The sequence below is a fragment of the Carassius gibelio genome, chromosome B9 (assembly GCF_023724105.1).
Source record: "Carassius gibelio isolate Cgi1373 ecotype wild population from Czech Republic chromosome B9, carGib1.2-hapl.c, whole genome shotgun sequence".
Classification (NCBI taxonomy): domain Eukaryota; kingdom Metazoa; phylum Chordata; class Actinopteri; order Cypriniformes; family Cyprinidae; genus Carassius; species Carassius gibelio.
In genome coordinates, this window is record NC_068404.1 from 7780448 (window position 1) to 7801251 (window position 20804).

The window sequence follows — 20804 nt, forward strand, 5'->3', positions numbered from 1 at the left end:
TGCAGGGTGTTATGCAAAGCGGATTATATGGATGATTCACACGGGTAGTCAGAAGACAGACTGTAGGATTGAAATTTGAGCTTTCATGTAAATGTGAACGAGTTTTGGTTAGGTTCACAAACACTTGAATAAGCGATTTAATAAGGAACATAAGATCTACAGATCCTCATTCGAGCTTGGAGGAACAGCGTATAGGCCACCTAAATCTCCCTTATCATTCTGTCTATCTTTTTAGGAGATACAGCCCATTTCTCAGACAGGATCTATTGGACCTAATGCTCAGAGAAAAAGCCACCCAGACTATGTTAGAGCCTATACTGGAAATTGTTCCAGATGAGGGTCTTTTATTGAGTTTTTCTCTTACAAATGAAAATGAAGATGTCTGAAAGCCTTTGCTTTTAAGCTGTGCTTTCATTTCCAATTAATTACAGACTTTGATGTTGATCATTATTAATGATAAAAAGTGGCACTTACTGGTTTTATTGCGTAACCATTAACTTTGTACTGTTCTTTCAAAGTTCATTCACTCTTTCTGTCTCTATGAGTACGGTAGGACAAATCAAGTGAGTTATTATGACTATGTAAAGGTCAAGAATTTAATGTTTTGTTTTACTGCTCATGGGCTCAATCTGCATGTTTTCCGTTCCCGTCGGGAGCATCTGCTGATGTTGGATCACTGGTCAGATTGTTTTGTGCTGGTCCAGGGTCTCTTGGGGTCACAGTTCTGGGAACAGCGTCCTCTACTTGGCTGAGTATGTCATTCAGGACTGCAGAAGAGGCTCTGTCTGAGGGAGATGGGAGCTGGGAGATTGCAGAAGATCCAGAGCTGCTACTGATGATCGAACGAGCTGCTTCCAGATGCCTTCTCTGGCTCTGACGAACTAAAAGAAAATGAGCAAATAGTACATTTTTCAAGTGCTTTTCAATTGGTGGGACAATGCTGAGTCATATGTCTGTTCTGAGAGACAAGACAACCTGAATAAAAACACGTCCAAATGGAAAAATGAAATAAATCCTTATGAAAACTGATATGCATGGAGACTTGGGGCACTTAGGATTCAGATAAAAATCTGCTTTGTTTCTAAGCTACACAGTTAGGTTAGCAAAAACAAAAAGATATTTAATATAGTGCCACCTAGAGTTGAGTTAAAGCTGTCACTTGATGAAAGGTGCCAAATTATTAATATATATATATATATATATATATATATATATATATATATATATATATATATATATATATATATATATATATATATATATATAATGGCATTTGTTTTTTCTGTTTAAACAATATTATCAAAAGACTAATTAAATAACTCATAGCTGCCAGGATTTTAATGGGAGACTGATAACTGTGGCTGCTTTCAATGTATTTTTCCACTTATTTTTATATTTAGACTTGTTCATTAGTGATCACTTTCACAGAAGAAATAAACATCATACAGCATTGTAAAACATGGAGAGAGTAAATGATTCAAAGAAAGAAATTTTTGGTGAAATATCCCCAACAAATCATTAATTTCAATTTTGCTGTATGTAGAAAGTCATGCGGTTACTGTCACCTGAACAAGCTGTAGAGAGGAGACAGAGTTGTGAGTGCATATACAGGGTCTTTGTTACACAGAGGCTAATAATGGGGAAATAGGGAATTAAAAACAGACTGTGGCAAATAGTGAGGATAATTCATTAAATACACAGGCCACATGACTCCCACTGTGATACAAACACATGTCAAAACCACAGGTCATTAAAATGTCAAGCTTAACAAATAGGGCATACTGGTAATGTGACAGTTTTTAGCAGTGAAAAGACCTGCAAGAGGCTTTTCAAATCTTTTAAGACATCAATAGAGTGCACTACATAGAGCAGAAAGATGTTTGCAATGTCACTATAAATCTAAACCGAACATTGAACTAGCCTTAAAAAACTGTTCATTTTTGAATAAGTCTTTGTTCTCCATGTTTGTGTGGTCTGCAACCTCAGAAACGCATGCTTTCATGCACGACCAGCTTTTATGACACTTAATGTCTCAGTAATGGAAAAATAGGCAGTGTTATCACCTGCTTATCCTTATGTCACTTGAAGGTGAAATGCTAAATGTAATATTTCAATACCAGTTTAAAGACTTAAACCCCAAGACTTGTGATTTTTTGTTTCCTGCTGGCCCAATTCTACTCACCCTCACATGATTGCACTTTTTTAAATAATTAATCAGATATATTTTTTTATATTTGTTATTAAATTGATAGTTTCATATTAATATTATCGTATAGTAATTATATATAAATACTGTATATACACATACATATACTGTATATATACAGTATACACACACACACACACATTTTATACATATATATATATATATATATATATATATATATATATATATATATATATATATATATATATTATACAGCATAAGCTTTTTTTTTTGTCCTTTAGAGCTTGACGATCTTAGTAAGCATCTCTTTTCATTGTATCTAGAAGAGCAAGGTGGTGCATTCTGCTCCTTATATCTCTTTGCACTCCAAAGAAAAACAGCACTTTCTTTTAAATGGCACAAGGTTACGTAGATAATAACATTAAGGTCTAACTTGGCTTGTCCTGTAATATCTTGGTTTTTTACTGATTATCTGCCTGATTGAATAACTCACCTCTTTCTCTGACAGCAGTCTTCTGGACCTCAGGAATGAGGAATCTGTAGACGAGTTCTGCCACGATCTCTTCAGACTGCTGACTGTTCCTCCTGCACGTATACACAGAGCGAGAAAGACATAACAGCTCGATTTGCTTTGTGATAAAGGAAATGCTTTACTACAGCCTGTGCTGGCAGCCTCGCTGAAGGACACATACAGTAACAATACTCTTCATAACTGGCTCATACAATGGTCATCAGATTAGTGATATGCCTGCAAAAACACAGCATCTGATTCTAGTGACTTCCTATGGGTGTGCTGCCAAATCTGACATCCATAATTTATTATTTATTGAGGGAAAGTATATATATAGACACAGATTATTTTTCCCTAAGCTGTGACTGTGCTTCTCTGTATTTTACCTTGCAGGATAAGAAAGTTCATATGTTGCAGAGTTTTTAAACAGGCAGAGCACAATGGGTGGAAGTTGTTCTGTAGATAAATCTAAGCATGGCTTTGAATATTTTAATTTCAAGACCTCCTGAAAGCCAAAGAGAGTCATCTAATGTGCACCTTACATGCATCATTTTATTTTATTTTATTTTATTTTATATTATTTTATTTTATCAAGGTCTTTATTTTATATGGCCTGTCTTTATACAAATTATTCAAGGAAATTATGAAAAGGTTATAATAACAGAATGCATTCACACTGTTTGGGTCTATTCACTTGGTAGCTCAAAAATGATCTTGAATTTAATAAAACCTCTGACGTAAACAACTATCAGCGAGAAACATGCAGCCTTAGAATGTCAGGACAGGGCTGAGGGAATCTTTTCTACATATTGAAATCTAAAGGTGCATTTATATATTTTATCCCTTTTCCTCAGGAGAATTCAGTGAAGTGTTTTATTTTGATCATTTAAAATAGTTTGACCTTGCTGAAATATCTAGTTTGTGGTTCATGGTCAACAATAAGCAATCTAGTTGTGAGGTCTTCAAAACTGGTTCAGCTGGATGTCACAGCATCCGTGACCAAGAACGTACGTCTCCTCCATGGCATAGGTGATGTTGTTCAGCTCCTCAGCCGTGCGGTGAATCTCCTCTCTGGCCTGAGCATCAGCTGTCTGGTTAATGGAGCCCAGGATCACATCCTCCAGGTACATGTCTACTGTGTCCTGATGCATCTTGACCACCTGATACCAAATGATATACAGATAGACATGAGATCTCAGACTGAAAAGATGCAAAGATGCTGGTTGTAGTACAAGAGTAAATTATATAACACAATATGACTGGGACACACATTTTGATTGGGTCGTGACATTGAAGAATTCTATGGCAATTTGCTTTAGCAGAGAAAATAAACCATTTACTTTCAGTAACATACTCTAATGTTCAGGAGTTAGAGGTCATTTTTTTATTTTGTACAGAATTTGAAAAGTCTCTTATGCTAACCAAGGCTATGTCTATTTGATCAAAATTACAGTAAAAATATATTATTACAATTTAAAAGGGTTTCTGTATGAATGTTTCAAAACGTTACATTTCTGATATGACAAAGCTGAATTTTCAGACCCATCATCCTTCAGAAATCATTCTAATATGCTGATCTGCAGCTCAAGAAACATTTCTTATTATTATTGATGATGAAAACACTTGTGCTGCCTAATATTTTTGTGGAAACCGACACCTTTTTCATGATTATTTGATGAACAAAAAATGAAAAAGATCAGCATTTATTTAAAATCAAAATCTTTTGTGATATTTACTGTCACTTTTGGTCAATTTATCGCATTCCTTGCTTCATAAACAGCCAAATTTTACAAAATAATTCCCCAAACTTTTGAATGGTAGTTTATGGTTTTGTTAGGTAGAACTAGGAGCATACAGTATTTATTGTGAATGGATGTTCTAGTGACCTGTTTAAATATCTCATCCTCCTCTCTGCGTCTCCTTTCCTCGATCTGCCGTCTTCCACTCTCCTCAGCCTCACGGATACGACGGTTTCTCTCAGCCAATAGGGTGAAGGCATGGATCCGCCTCTCCTCCTGCAGCCGGAGCAGCTCTTTAGAGAGAAAGTCCAGCATGTCCACTATCACTCCTCCAGACAGCCCAGATATAGAGGACTCAATCTGAGACACCTGAGAGAAAGACAGTGAAGAAAAAGAATTTAATCAGTTTAGTACATGAGATATCCTAGCTCATCATAGTTCATCCTTACATTGTCTCGTTCGGTTACTTTTTTTTAAATTATGATTATTATTTTAGACCACACATAGGCTCATAACATATATATATATATATATATATATATATATATATATATATATATATATATATATATATATATATATTTTTTTCTGTTTTTTTTTTTTTTCTGTTTTTGTTCAAAGGCAATAATGTATTTTATGTTTTTTTTTCTTTAACATTAAATAGATTATTTTTATTTGTTTGTGTATTTAAAATCCTTAATAAAATTCCTCCTTTTAATTGAAATGTATGCTATGCTTTTACAAGTGATCAAATAATTATCAAATAGTATACCTCAAAATGAAAAGTTTAGCATTGCAATCACTTGCTCACCAGAGAATCCTCTGCAGTGAATGGGTGCCATCAGAATAGAGTGAAAACAGCTGATAAACTCATCACAGTAATCCACAAGACAGTCCATCAATTAATGTATGTTAATATGAAACAAATATTAAAGAGATTCAAAACTTCAAACCATTGGTTCTGGCTAAAATTTGAGTCTTCTGTCCATAATACTGATTTCTGAAGTGAAAAAGGCGTCTTGTCTGAATCACACGAGAAATATTCAGAGAACAAGCACTGTTTACAAGTGAAAACAGTAAAAAAATAAATAATAATAAATACATTTGTGTATGTGATGGACTTTTTTAAAATTTGATTTATGGATTAGCGACTCACATTTTGGCTACAGTGACCTTTTACAGTAAAAATGCCTTGATGGATTTAACATTTTATTTTATTTTTTACAGAAATCCAGCTTTTAAATTCAAAAGATGATAATTGAAGGACTAGAATCGAGTGGATTATTGTGATGTTTTTATCAAATGATTGAACTCGCTTTCTGACGGCACCCATTCACTGCATAAATGACATAATGCCAAATTTCTCTGCATCTGTCTGAATGGAGAATCAAACTAATCTACATCTCCGATGGCCTAAAGGTGAGTACATTTTCAGCAGATTTTCAATTTTGTGTGACTATTCCTTTAATAATAAAATCTGCTCCACAAACCTTTACGATTAAACTGTATCTGTATCAAATGACCAGTGACTGAGTTAAACGTAGCTTTCATTATTTTCTATTATTTCTCACTGGGAGAAGGTTTTGAATTCTAAAAATGAAAAGGGAAAGAAAATGTTTTCATAGTTTCATTTCAAAACAGGAAAATGTGACCCATGCTGAGAAGCCCAGAAAAGATCTGCGGCACATGCCAAAGCACAGCTGCCTAAAAAAAACTGTATTTTGATTGTACTGAGATAAGTGTGTAGTTCCAGCAGTCAGAGTTCACATGCTACAGCAGGTGCTTATTTTCATATCATAAACATACATCTCCGGTCTTACTTTTTCAGACTGGATGTCTCTCTGTCTCTGCAGGGCGAGTTTGACCTGTTTTTCCACCTCCTTCTTGTCCTGTTCCTCCTTCTGCAGTGCGTGGGTGGTGCGCAGCTCCTGGATCAGTTCCAACCGTTTCTCTTTGCCCTCGAACATCTGCCAACCATCAGACATCATTATCTAGTCACATCGATGACTATACGAGCCGTCAGTTAGAAAACCACGCTCCGCCCGCTGAGCCGTACCTGATTCTGTGTGGATCTTCCTCTCAGCACTTTCTGCAGAAAGATAACGGCCAGTTCCTTTTCCTCATCTCCCTGTTATAAACATTACATCGATATCTCAGAGTCATATCTCTAGATGCATCATACAAAAGTAATCACAAAAATAAATGGTCAAGGAAAGTCAGTGTATCATATACTGTAGTAGTATCCTCAGATCTCTTTAGAGAAGTGCTTCTTTTAGGACTTTTGAGCACAGTCTTACTTTTGTGAAAAAAAAAATACACTTAGGAAAAGAGTAATTATTACAGAAATAGTATGATTTAAAATCATATTTGAGAAATTGCATACTAAGTGTAATTAAATAAAAATGCATAACAGTTTAACTTTATATTTAATGTAATTAGCTGAACTTCAGAGTGCTTTTTGACCCACTTAACATGCATCTTTACATCTTTCATAATAACTTCTATATGCTTAAAATGTAACACCAGACTTGCAACCTGCATACTTTCTCATCAAAAGCCAGATCTAAGAAGGAAAACCTGAATAGTCTACAGCATTTATGTGGAGTTGTACCTGTGGGGGATCTTCCACCGCAGGGGTTGGAGGTCGTGGAGCAGGTTTTTCCCTCTTAAAGAGGAACCGCAAAGGCTTCTTTTCCACCACACGGCCCTTTTCCTCCTTCAGAGCCTAGTGGGAAAGGAGAGTTCAGGGGGATATCTGTCACTTCATACACCTCCAGCCAGCTGCTCATTACCTGATGAGTCTTCATGAGCTCTAGTTCTCTGCGGGCTGAGCGTGAGATGAAGCCTTTAGTCACTTTAGGTCTTGGCACTTTGATTCGAGGCTCCATGACAGAAGGAGAAAGACCTGTCTCCAGTTCTAACAGCCCTGAGAAACACAGAGATGTCACTGCAGGCCTTCAGCACATCCCTAGTGATTCAAAATTCAGCTAAAATAACTTATTTTAAACTAAATAACATACATTTTCTCAAACATCAACAACAAAAAAAATGCACCTAAATATCTATGATATTCTGATCTGAAGCAATTTTTAAACCTCATTTCTCTGATCACTAGGTTTTAGACATTATTGTAATTGCTAAGAAAAATCAATCTTTGATTAATAACCAGAATGATCTGATTCAGAATATAAAAATTGTATCTATAATATAAAAAAGTTATATGGAGTCCCTCACATGGCATGCACGATAAAAAATTGTAGACTAAATCGTGTGAGAACAAATTAGTAAATTGTGCACACAATTAATTAATTCATTTTTATTTTTTGCATGTCATGTGCAGTGCTTTGTAAAATAATAATTATTAAAATAAAATAAAAAATATGTAATGCAATTAGCTGTCAAACGTTTATTTTTATTTTACAAGTTTAAAAAGTTTTGTTTTTTTTGTTTTCAGGACTGACTAAAATTACTATATAAACACTGGATTTGTGTACTTTTATAAAATTATCCACATTTATCAACTTTTTATTTTTATATTTTTTAAGTGGTATGACAATGTTATTCACACGCGCTGAATAAACTCTCCTCAATAAACTCTGATTTCAGAAGAAGTACAATAGGGTAATTGAGTTTTATGGATAACATTTACAAATAAAAAAGTAAACAAATAAAGAATATCAGAATATATCAAACAAAGAAAGACATTTAAATAGTATAATAGAATAAAAATGTTATGTGCATTCAATTTAAAAAAAGACTATAAACTTTACAGTTTCCTGAATTGTCGCAAGGAAAACAACATCTGTAAACAGAAGCAGACCTTCATACGTGCTGAGAAAGTGACTCTTGACCACGTTGCGGTCGGAATTTCGGTCCGGGATCTGACCAATCCGTGACCGAGGTGCGTATGTCTGAAACCCATAATCTGAGTAATCTTTTATAATATCACGTCTCTGCAGCTTTCCCTCCACATTCCTCCGTTTAGCCAGAAGCTTCCGCAATGCTGTGAGAAACAGGACAATGATCAATAAAATGATGTCAGGTTATACATGCTTATTATTTCATAAATCAGAATAATAAAACGACTTAAACGTGATCTGGTTTAAAAACAGATGTCCTGACAGCTCTTAATTCATTATATGATTCATTTGGCTGAAGATTTGAATTCGTAGTTTTGTGGGAATGATGGCTTTTACTCATGCCTCACAGAATTTTTTGTAGAAGGCTGTAATTCATGGTTTCCTTTCTGTGTGTAAATGTGGTAAAGTGATTCATCTACATTTTTGGTCTGAAGAGAAAGGTTTGAAATGTTTATATATGTTAAAGGTTATTCTGTTAATGTTTCATATTTTACTAGCATATGATCAGCTACAGAAGCTTATTTTTCCCCATTTAATAATAATGATTTTATTACTTATATTATGTTTACTACACAACCACTAGATGACCCTGATAACTCATGCAACGCTATCAGAAGCTACGTTATTATTATGCATGGAAAAACGCACCTTTTTCAGGTCAAAGCATGGAAATTTGTACAAATATGGTAAAATCACATCCTTGTAGCATACAGTATTTGGTCTAAAAGCAAAAACACGCTTTTCTAAAAGCCACAAAACGTCAGTTGTGATTTCACCATTACTGCCACAAACAAAATGGGTCCTTTTAAGTGCAACTTAAGTATGATAGATGGTATATCTGACTGTGGCCTCACAAATGATGTATTCATTGCGTATCTTCTTAATGTGCGCCTCCTTCTCTTGCTGGTTCTGGGAAAAGCTCACATCCAGTCGATCCATCTTGACCTCCTCCTGCTTCTCCTCCCTCTGACGCAGAAGCTGCACCAGCAGGGTCAGCCGTGCCTCCTGCAGCCTAACAAAACACACGAAGAACATCAACAGTCAACACGAATGTGTTTGTGCTTGTAGCAGTAAATTTATGAGTAGCCGACTTCTTTAGACTCTTAAGGGGCTGTTCAGACAGAATGCGTTTATCCATTCCATTGCACTACTTTTCCATTGTTTTCTATGTAAACATTCTCTAGATGGACATGTATGTCTGTTATGCTTGTGTCTCCCGTCACTCTCAGTATCTCGTACATGATGTTGTGTCAAGTTAAAATAATTTCAACTTTTATGCACAGCACTGCTCATCCAAACCATTTCCAAAACGTAGAAGACCAATCAGAAGACTTTGGAGATGGGGCAAGTGTTGTAAGCTTTTGTTTACTGTAGCAAGTAAAAAAAAAATATTTGATGGCAACATGGCAGAGGAGACATTCTGCACAGCCACTTGGAATTTTTTTTTTTTTTTTTTTGCCAAATATCCAACCACTGTGAATAATGTGTGAGTGAACTGCATAAATGAATCAAACTCAGAAAACTATTCCTATAAGCAGTGCTCACTTCTCTATCTCGTTCTCTCTGAATGCCCACTCCTTCCTCTCCATCTCCTCCATCATCCTTCTTCTCTTGTCCAGCTGAGAGAGGTCATTCAGCGGGGGCAGAGTTGCCTCCCAAGCTCTCTTCAGTCTTGCCCTCTCAATCATCTCTACTTCTGCCAGCCCTGCAGGCAGCCCACGGCCTGAAAACAACCACTGTTAGTCCCAAGACAGCAAATGCTTGAAGTTTCACATGCAAAGGTTTTTGCGACATTGTCTCAGTGTCAGTCTGTATTAGATTAGATTAGGCACTGGTGAGAGACACGTATTATTTATGATTATTATATTAAGTGCTGTTTACCCCATGTGAGTGTGGCCAGTGTGAGCAGCTCAGGGGGGGCTGTCCCTGGACGAACCGCATAGTCTGGAGTGAAGGGGTCTGTTTGTGTCTCACTCTCCCGATAATCAGTCTGAACTCCCACGCTCCGCTGGAACGGAGTAGGGGACCGTTTTTCATCTCCATCAGAAGCAGAAAGGAGGTCAGATCTGTGAGAAAAATTAGTGTCAAGACAGATGTATAGAAAGATAGTGAGAAAGTCCAGATTTTAACTCTGATAGAAGCTGCAGGTGAAGTGTCAAGCACCATTTGACTTACTTTGGCAAAGCAAATACAACATCAGGAGGAATCTGTTGAGCAAAAGGAATGAGAGGACTGAGAGAAAGGAAAATGGAAAGTGAAAGAGAAAAACATTATTCTTATTTGTTCACTTTACCTGTTAAAAAAATAACAGCTTTTGTTTAGCTATTGTCATTCACATTCACTTTTCTCTATATCCTACCGTTTGAAAAACTTCCAGCGGTCCATTCCCGTCACATCTGTGTCGTTTGGTCTATGTGTTTGAGACACAACCCTTTCACAGACACAAAATGATTCAGGATTAACAATATTGGCATATACAGCATACACTATCACTCAAAAGTTAAATTAATACATTTAATCAGCAAGGATGCACTGTACTGATCTAAAGTGACAGTAAGGACATTTATGGTACAAAAGACCACTATTTTAAATAAATGCTGTTATTTAGAATTTTCTTTTCATCAAAGAATCCTGAAAAAAAAAAAAACATAACGGTGTCCACGAAAATATTATACAGCTCAAATGTTTTCAACATTCATCAAAATGTTTCTTGAGCACCAAATCAGCATATTATAATTATTTAGCTACTTAAAATTTCAGCTTTGCAATTATACAAAACAGTTGCTTATATTGTAGTAATTCACAATTTTACTGTTGACTGCATTTTCTTTTCAACCTTGCAAGGTTCAGAGAGTAAGAGACTCCTTTCAAAAACATCAAAAAACCTTACTGACCCCAAACTTTTGAACAGTAGTATATATAAATTTTGTGCACTGCAAAATAACATAGAAAACATTCAAATATCCAAAAAGAATCCACAAAAATTAAATAACTCAAAAAAGAAAAAAAAAGAAAAAGAAAACAGCTCAATCATTCAGTGGATAATACTATCTGTGGGAAATGTGTTTATTAAATGCTTAATATCACAAAAATGCACAATGCAAAAAAGGTATGGTAATAAAAATAGATTTATTTTCATCATGTAAATCATTTGTTACCCCGTCAGCTGCTGCAGGGCCTGTCTCTTCTGCTCGGCCAAGCCTCGCCAGCGTCGATCGATGAACACAGGCACAGGCTCGGTGGCTTCGAGGCGTAAGGTGAAACGAGGGTGATGTGGCAGATTACTAAACATGGAGTTAAATTCTGGAACCTTCCGCTGACAGAGACACAACACAACTGTTTGTACTCTTACAAGGTCATAGCATACTGTTTTTTTTTTTTTTTTTGGGTGCATTTATAATGTTTAAGTACAGAACAAAACATCTCTCCACTTTATAATCAATAAAAGGATTTGTTTGGTTCCTGGGAAAGATGTTGTGAGTACATAAAATTACAGAAAGCTTTCATTCAATAAACTTTTATTTCCAAAGATCAGAGGCATTTTCATTCCCCATGATACGAGTCGTTTAAGGTTTCTGATGTGTTAAGAATGAAACAAAAATGTTAATGGTTATTTCCATTTTTTATATTTTTTAATACATCATTCAAAAACACCATCATTCAAAATTTGAATGACATTAGTGCCATTAATTATTTTCAAATACATTTTCAAAAAAAGTTTTTGTGTTCACTAGCAATACCCAGAGGATACAAAGGGTATTGTGCTGGCCATGAGATAAAAGAGTCACATTTTCAGCTCTAAATAATTGTATTGTATTTCTCACTGATGGCCAGACTGTCATACACAAAAGAGAATTCATGATGTGATAACGACTGGCTGTACGTTGCCTGAGAGAGTAACAAACAAGATTAATAAATGAATGCACCTGAAATTTGGATTTGAGCTGAAATAGTGTGAGAGTGTTGTGATTTGAGAGACAAGAAACCAGCACAGTGTGGATACAGGCTGCCAGGAACAATATAGCTCACTGTTTAGTGAGCAGAATGCGAGTATCAGAATCAAGTATTTCAGAGCAACACGTAATAACTCAAAATAACCACTTCAGTGTCAGCAGGGTACTCCATTATCTTTCAATTACCTAAAGCAATTTAGCACCTCAGAGTTGCAGCATTTTAGTCATTTGCAAACTAAACAATTACAGACCTATTTAACCAGCATAAGACTTTTTTTTCTCTTAAAATGGTACTTGAATGCTGATATATTTGCAATCTTCTTTTTTCATTCCATGTGTAAAAAAAAAATAATTAATTGCAAGTATCACGTTTTTTTACTTACTTAGAAAAATACATTAATAACTTGGAACCATGCTACATGTGGACTAAAAACTGTGCATAGTGTTTATATTAATTTATTATGTTTTGATAATATTTTGTCATGATTATACACGAATGATTCTGTTTTGAGTAACATTCTAAAGCATGTAAAGATTATAATTTTAACTTTAGTGCGTTTTTATTTAAAGTTATATACTTAATTGCAACTTCATTGGTACAGATATGAGATATCAGTTATATTCAAATAAATTACATACAAGTATATTTTAGTTTAACATACATTTTGCCAGTAAATCTGCCAATTTGGCTATTTCAAAGACTATAGAAGTAATTATGTAATTTTATATTCCCTTTTTTGAGTAAATCATTTCTGTGACAAGTACTTGTTTTAATTCAGCCAGAATGAGTTACATACAGGCTACTGTGAGTCCTGTTTTGGGTCAGTGTGTTTTCTCTCTGCCCAATCAAAAAAGTCAGAGTTCATCAAACATGAACTTAAGTTCGCAGTGGAAAACAACATTGTCTCCAGTGTTTACATGGAAGTAGCAGCACAAAGTTCAAGGACTCAGTATCCACATAAATCTGCAAAATCTGAAACATTATTAGCACACGGTGAACTGTGCAGTGTTTGTAGTTGCTTTCTTTGATGGGTCTATCAACTTACCACTCGATCCACCGAGGCATGAGCACGAAAGTTTTCCCTGGCGTGATCCACATCAGCTGACAATGTGTACACAGGGTCTAAAGCAGAACCAACACCCACAGTTCAACACATCAGAGTTTTTAAATAATAAACAACACAATATGGACTCTTTTATAACATCCGAATATATTAATGGTCAAACAGGCCATTGGTTTGCAGCTGTAACTCACCGTACAGATAATCATAGGTCCTCTGTGGTCTGAATCCCCTACTGCCCTCATTTTTCTTCTGAAAGGTGCGAGTCACAGAGACGCTCATGTCTGCGTTCAACTGGTGCGTGTTTTATTTGGGAGCGATTGGGACAGTTGTTGCCATGGAGATCGTAAACATCCGACCACGTCACTACCGCTGTCGCACCGCCAGAGGGCGTTCAAAACAAACCCATGACGTCCTCCAAACCGTCATTCATTTCCAAAAGTTGTTGTTTTCCGGTCCAAAACTTTGTATTCATTACAACACAAGATTGATATGAACACGTGGATGTAGACAGACGTTTGGAGGCCGACGTGACACAAGCTTGCAGAGATGCTGAGGTAAACTGTATATCCCACAGTCTCCGAACATAACCTTAAAATATCTCATTTAAAGCTGTCTCAGATTTCAGGTGATTTATCTTAAAACATTTGACACTTTAAACCATAATATCAATATTACCTTATGTAAATTGTTTAAATCCTATATCTTCATGATATACGTATAGGTCTAAGTATACATACAATGTATTCACACAAGTTATTTTATGTAATTTAATGTTTTGTAGTATTTCATTAGATTTTAAAACATAGCCTTATTAAACAGCAATGACATGGTGTTACAGTACTAACTGGAATAAGGTAGGCCTAGTCATTTATTGCATATTAGTGAATATAACTACTTGATGAGAAAAAAATTTTCTGTTATTGGACATCTGGATTTTAAGACGGTCACATACGAGTTTATGAACATCTATAAACTACAAAGATTGTTCCGAATGCTATTTTGTAATATAATTAACATAATATGTTATAATATATGCAACTTCACATTCACAGTCGTGCAGTGAATATCAGCAGCCTTGCTTGAAATCATGCTGATATTAAATATGACATCTAATCTATTTATAGTACAAAATGTCATTCTAAACTCTCAGTTTTAGATATGATTCTTTCACCTTAGGTGTGATATCTCAGTTAAAACACACACACACACACACACACACACACAAAACTGAGCTTGCAGTCCACGTTTCTAGTCAACAGAGGACGCCAAATCATATTGAGTCCTTGATTTGCTTTAATGAATGAGAACACTTGCACATTCACAGAAAATAGCTTACTTCCGCTTTGCAAAATAGCTTGTGTATCATGTAGCTTTGGGAAGTTTTGACTACTATGAAATTCTTGTATTATTCTCTTTCACTGTTGTTTTTTTTTATTACTATTGACTTTTGCTATTGGTCCTGTCCTCTTGATGTGTGTGAAGTGTGTTTTTGTGACTTCCTACTGTAGTATTTTTGTTAACTGAAGTTCAACTCTGTCTGCATATGAGTCTTAAACCATGCTGTCTGAATCATACTGAAGTTGCTAACCTTTGTAGTCTATACTGTATATCTTGATCGAGAGGAAACTTTTATTCCTCCGCTTGTTTGTCATATAGTTCAGGAGATTTGAACCTTTCTGTTTGCTGTAATAGTAATGTGTTAGCATGTTTATAGCAGAGAACAGTTTGTGACATTGTTGAGATCTCTTTTAATTCTATAGTATTTAGGATATATTTAATAATGTATTATATCATATCCATAGATGAGGTAATACATTAATCTCCTCTGTGTATTTATAGGCACACCGTCAATTTACGAACACATCCTCAAACATAATGAATTCAATGACTTATTATTATGACACAATTTTAGATTAATCACTGGTGTGAGAACTATAAACTTGTGGTGGTTTTTTTTAACAGCATGTGGTTAGGTTAGCCTGCCAGTGCTTCCAACCACTGATGTTAACTCCAATGGCGGCACTTGTCTGTTCTCGTGCTAAGCAGAGAAGCAAAGAGGTGGTGAGATACATGCTCACACATTCGCACGACAACCGAAAGTACCTCATGCTCCTCCATTACACTGCATTTCGCCGCAGAACATCTGATTTGCCGTAAATGACACGGCCTTCACAGTAACATTTTAGTGGATTGTTTATCTGTGGCTTGCGATCTTAAGTTTTCACACATTACATGTGTTTGTGTGGGTGTTCAGAGTAAAAAAGAGCAGTTACCAACAAACATTTAACACATCATATTAAATGTAATAAAGCATATTAATGCCCCATGTTTGAGAATTCAAACTCCGGCTTCAGAATACGTCCCATGTTTCCAAAAACATAGGTAATGAAAGTTGTCAATATGTCAAAGTTTGCATTTAAAAGTCCTTTATTCAAGTAATATATATACCGTATTTTCCAGACTATAAGTCGCACTTTTTTCATAGTTTGGCCGGTCCTGCGACTTATAGTCAGGTGCGACCTATTTATCAAAATTTATTTGACATGAACCAAGAGAAATGAACTAAGACAAATGAACAGAGAAAACATTACCGTCTACAGCCGTCAGAGGGCGCTCTACACTGCTCAGTGCTCCTGTAGCCTACACTGAGCAGCATAGAGTGCCCTCTCGTGGCTGTAGACGGTAATGCTTTCTCTCGGTTATTGGTTCTAAATAAATGCGACTTTATAGTCCAGTGCGACTTTTAGTCCGAAAAAAAAAAAAATAAAAATAAAAATATATATATATATATATATATATATATATATATATATATATATATATATATATTATTTTTTTTATTTTTTTTCTCCTCAAATTCTTCCAGGACCAAATGATCATAGCTGCAATCCACATTAATCTCAATGCTATGTTCATTTAACGTATTATTCATTATAGAACTAGAAGATGATACAGTCTTAAAACAGTGGTTCTTCATTGGCTTCAGTGGATCTATGAAGAATCTCCATTTAACATTCATGGAATCGTTATATTGAACAAAAGGAAGAGAAAAGGGTATTTCAGATAAATTAAATATTCTCCGCACTTTCATTATTTGAAATTCTCCTTTGAGAGAAATGGAATCCGATGTTATCTATATTCTCGTTTCACACTGCTCATAATTTCCCCATGGTTAACAATCAATCCTGGGTTTTCATAAACTAACGTTTCACACTGTACTTTCTAAAACCCCGGGTTAACGTTCTTATTTGCATATTTGCAGTGTCATTGACGACTGCAGCACGACCTGTTTACATAATGAGTTTTGCATCCTCTTATTTTTGCAGCCTCTACACATTGGGAACCGTGGTGCAGGGTTAACACTGCAAACACACTTCTTCGGAGCAGGTTTCATAACCCTGCCTCTAAATCACAAGTGTGTCATTTCTTATATTATAGATAGTTCTGGTCCTAGAGTCTGATCAGTTAAGCCACGTTCAAAGCCTTTGTAAATTACTCTATAAACATACACCTTTGAGCTCACATTATTATATATTCAGAATATTCATTATATATCAGAATTCAGGGCTGAACATTTTGGTTTTGATAATAAAGCAATCTTTCCCAAGGAGCTGTGGATTACAGTTCATTTAGGACCAGCTGAAGGCCATTGTTTGCATCTATACATATATTACCCCTAGGGACATGACATAATGCACCCTGAGCTAGTTAAAAATATAATGATGCTGATGATACAAAATTTACAATTTTAAATGATTTGCCATACATTTGGGGGTGGGGGTTTTATGTAACTGTATGTGAGGGGCATTGACTGTCTTCAGAAAAATTTAGATGGTATTTTCTTTTCATCTTGCCTTTGTATAATGCATTATGGAAGTAGGCGGATTGTATTTTATAAGTGCAGCGCTGCTTTGTTTTCAGCAGTAAGCAAGAAAACGCTATATCGCTGCTGGTCCATAAGAGCCACCTGCTGTCACACCTTAGCAACCACTCCGGGTACCCTAGCAACCATATATCAACACCCTAGCAACCCTCCCGGTACCCTAGCAACCGCATCTCAACAGCATAGCAACCATCCTGAGTACCCTAGAAACTGCATAGTAACACCCTAGCAACCACTCCGGGTACCCTGGCAACCGCATAGCAACACCCTAGCAACCACTTTGGGGTACCCTAGCAACACCTTAGCAACCATTCCGGTGCCCTAGCAAGTAGCAACTGCATAACAACACCCTAGAAACCATCCTAGGTACCCTAGCAACCAACCCAGTTACCTTAGAAACCCCATAGCAACGCCTTAGCAACCCCATCGGGTACCCTAGCAACCACATAGCAAATAAAAAACTTTTTTTAACTTGACTTAAAATGTAACTTTCAACTTTTTAAACTGCTTAAACTTTTTTTTTGTTTTACTTTTTAGACTTTTCAAACTATTTCAAACTTTCTGGTCAGGCTTTTCTCAAGCCAACTTAAAGTTTGTCTTGATTAACTTTTTTATGTAGTTATATTTGAGCTTATCTCTCAGTAGGATACTCTCTTAAACCAGACCAGTTTTAACAAAGCGGAAGTTTGACTGTATAAGAAACAATATTAAACCGCATAACTCAATGAACATACTTTACTATACCTGAAACAGAAAACTTGTAAATAATATTCCCCCTACACACATCAAGATTTCTTCTGCATGAGTTTCTTTAACGGGGACAGGGTTGCCAAAAAATAAAAAATAAATAAAAACACCCCACTTGCTATGCAAAACTAGCCCAGTAATGTTATTTCAGTGATTTTTCTGAATTAGTTTCTACCCTTTTTGGCCTCTTTAGTGTGTAATACCCAGGGCCGTCTGTAGTTGGGTGAAACGTAGTGATAATTATAGGGGCCTACGACAGTGTGGGGCCCCCACTAGCAGTTTCAACCTACTGCCAGAGGATAGCATAAAAGAAAAATGTTCTAGGTAGTGCGCCATGTATAATAATTTTAGTATACAACCTGGTATGATTTATTCCAGTATAACAAAAAGAAAAAATATTAAGATTAAAACATTTAAAATTAAGATAATTGTTTGACCAAGTTCAAGATTAAGTTTGAGGATGCTTCTCATGGAACATGTTTTTCTGTAATAATTTTTTAAGATAAAAAAAAATAATAAAGTCACAATTTATATATACAGCACAACAGCAAAGATTTGGAGAAAAACTTTTTTTTTTTTTAGATCATTTTCTATAAACTACAATTCAAGCTGCAATACCAAACAGGACCACACGTAGTTGTCTGTATGTATAAATATTCAGAATCATTAAACAGAGCAAAACACAAATTAAAAAAAGTAAATAAAACCATTCTGAATGTATCGAATGTGGGGATCTGAAGGCAGCTCAACATATCAGTGAACACTTCCTCTCAGTGATTGTTGATGCTGTTTAAAACACCACTGACTATTGCAAACTCCTATAAAAACATGCTTCCTCACTTTATAAAACACTTGCCAGACATGTAACCATACTGAAAACTCCTTTATATCACTGAGTCCTAATCGTCTTCACCTCTGTACAGGTGTCATCCATCAAAATGTAACACTGGTTGAATGTGAAAAAATCCCTCCTTTTCACACTTTGGTGCGTTACCCTTGCAGAAACTGCCCCTGCTGCTGTCAGAGTCCTTACTGTTAATCTTTATTTCATTTCTACAGTGAGGACTTTGCAATGCTATTTTACATTTCATTATTCGGTTTCTGTACCTGAGCACCTACAAACTTAAAATACTTAAAACAAAGATAAATCAAACAATGTTTATTTAATTTTTTTGTGATATTTTCATTATTTCAAACAGAGCCCATGGCTACAACTTGGACAAGGGCACCACAAACCCCAGCTTTGGCTTTGGTACTAGGCTTTTTCAGGCTCTTTACCTTGACAGAAGCAGCATGTGAACCAATCATATCTTCCACTTTACTAAATAAACATGAATGAACATCAGAAGGTATCTTGATTCAACCGCAGAAATATGTCAATACTCAGCATTTTACAAAGTTATTTTTCTGAAAAACATATGGAGCTGCGGCAATACTGATGTAATTAGTTCAAAGGCATACGTTTGTAGAGTAATTTACAACAATTTCGAACACCGCTCATCCAATCAGAATCAAGGAGTGGAACTATCCGTTTTATAAAGAGGGGTTTAGAACAACCTTGGAAGTAAGCGCTGTGTGCAAAGACTTAGGAAATGGTTCTTTTAGTAACTAATCACTGAAAGGTTATTTGGGGATCCTAAAATGGTTCTTCTGTTGAATCACTGTGAAAACCCCCATTTGGAAGCTTTGGACGAGGTTATTTAAATATGAATGTGAACTGTAAGAGAGCAGCCTCTGAGCAATGCATTTTTCCTCTGGCCCACTGTAGCACAGGTGATTTCTGGGAAAGTTCCTCAGAGTGTACAGATGTGAGTTGCTCCCACTCGTACGGTATTATGGCAGTCAGACAGAATTTTTTATTTTTTCATAAAGTATTGTGTGTACAACCTAATACATCTCCGGCACTAATCTTGTTTTGATTACACATACTATTCCATTGTATCTTGTGTGGCAATCAAAACCAAGCTCAACTAAAAACGACCACACTGACACATAGAAGACCCTAGAAGACCACAGTTGTTCATTTAGGTCTGAGATGAGGAAAACCACACTGAAGTACATAAAGGCTTATTGGTCACACATTATTTTCCTTTAAAATGATTCCCACTTGAACCCCCTCAGCCAGCTGCTGCCAACTCATTCTCAAACTAATAACCCCACTAATAAGTATATATTTCTTTCATTGTGTACACTGGCCTCACAAGATCTTCAGTTTTTTTTTTTTTTTTTTTTTTTTTTTTTTAAGTTAATGCAGTAAAATCAGCAGAGAGGTAAACAAAGAGCTATGAAGAAGTGTAAAGTGTTTATGTGAGTGGAAGGTGTTGTTGCTAATGAAGGTTTTGTTATATGTCAGCAGAAAAAGGTCATTTCTGATTGCATTGCAGGTTGCAAACAGTATTTGCTTTTTCTAATCTGTAGCGCTTCATCAGACATCTCACCACGCCAACACACATTTGATCTGACAACGGCTAACATCCATATGTGATTGGAGAGGGGCACGACTAACCACATCCTATGTGACTGCATCTGTCTGAACTATGCACAACATCTGCACAAGAATGAACTGACTGTGCTACTTTTCATAACCAATTTATCATGCAAACATTTTCCAGCAACTGAAATTCACTTACATAATTCTATGCCGAAACTTGAGAATTGGCAAAATTAAATACTGAAATATGAAAAAATACTGGAACGAGTAAAGTCCAGTATTTATTTACTTTTACACATTATGTTAAATTAAAAAATCTATTTATAATATATATTTTTGAAAAATATATTTTTTTCCCAATGTTGTTTTGGACCCCATTGAATTTAATTGTAAAACAGCCAAAATTTATGACACAAATGTATATATATATATATATATATATATATATA

The 20804-nt window shown here is 35.5% G+C and overlaps 1 protein-coding gene across 1 annotated transcript; it reads right to left on the reverse strand.

The window, feature by feature from the left end:
• Positions 1 to 305: 305 nt before the first annotated feature.
• Positions 306 to 13623, reverse strand: cfap91 (cilia and flagella associated protein 91). Its single transcript, XM_052564536.1, has 17 exons — positions 13486 to 13623; positions 13277 to 13353; positions 11436 to 11593; positions 10637 to 10708; positions 10453 to 10509; positions 10159 to 10343; positions 9823 to 10000; positions 9132 to 9289; positions 8238 to 8420; positions 7210 to 7343; positions 7029 to 7142; positions 6474 to 6545; positions 6238 to 6384; positions 4565 to 4786; positions 3690 to 3838; positions 2661 to 2752; positions 306 to 881 (listed from the first exon to the last, which is right to left on the reverse strand). Exons 1-17 carry the CDS (start codon positions 13571 to 13573, stop codon positions 625 to 627), a joined length of 2343 nt encoding a protein of 780 aa, XP_052420496.1. The 5' UTR covers positions 13574 to 13623; the 3' UTR covers positions 306 to 624.
• Between the last annotated feature and the right edge of the window lie 7181 nt (positions 13624 to 20804).

Excerpts from the sequence above, each read along its gene's own strand:
- cfap91 (XM_052564536.1), bottom strand. The coding sequence starts at position 13,573 with ATGAGCGTCTCTGTGACTCGCACCTTTCAGAAGAAAAATGAGGGCAGT. Across the intron at positions 11,594-13,276 it reads ATGCCTCGGTGGATCGAGTG|CGGAAGGTTCCAGAATTTAA; the intron begins GTAAGTTGATAG and ends TGTCTCTGTCAG. Across the intron at positions 6,385-6,473 it reads GAAGATCCACACAGAATCAG|ATGTTCGAGGGCAAAGAGAA; the intron begins GTACGGCTCAGC and ends GATGGTTGGCAG.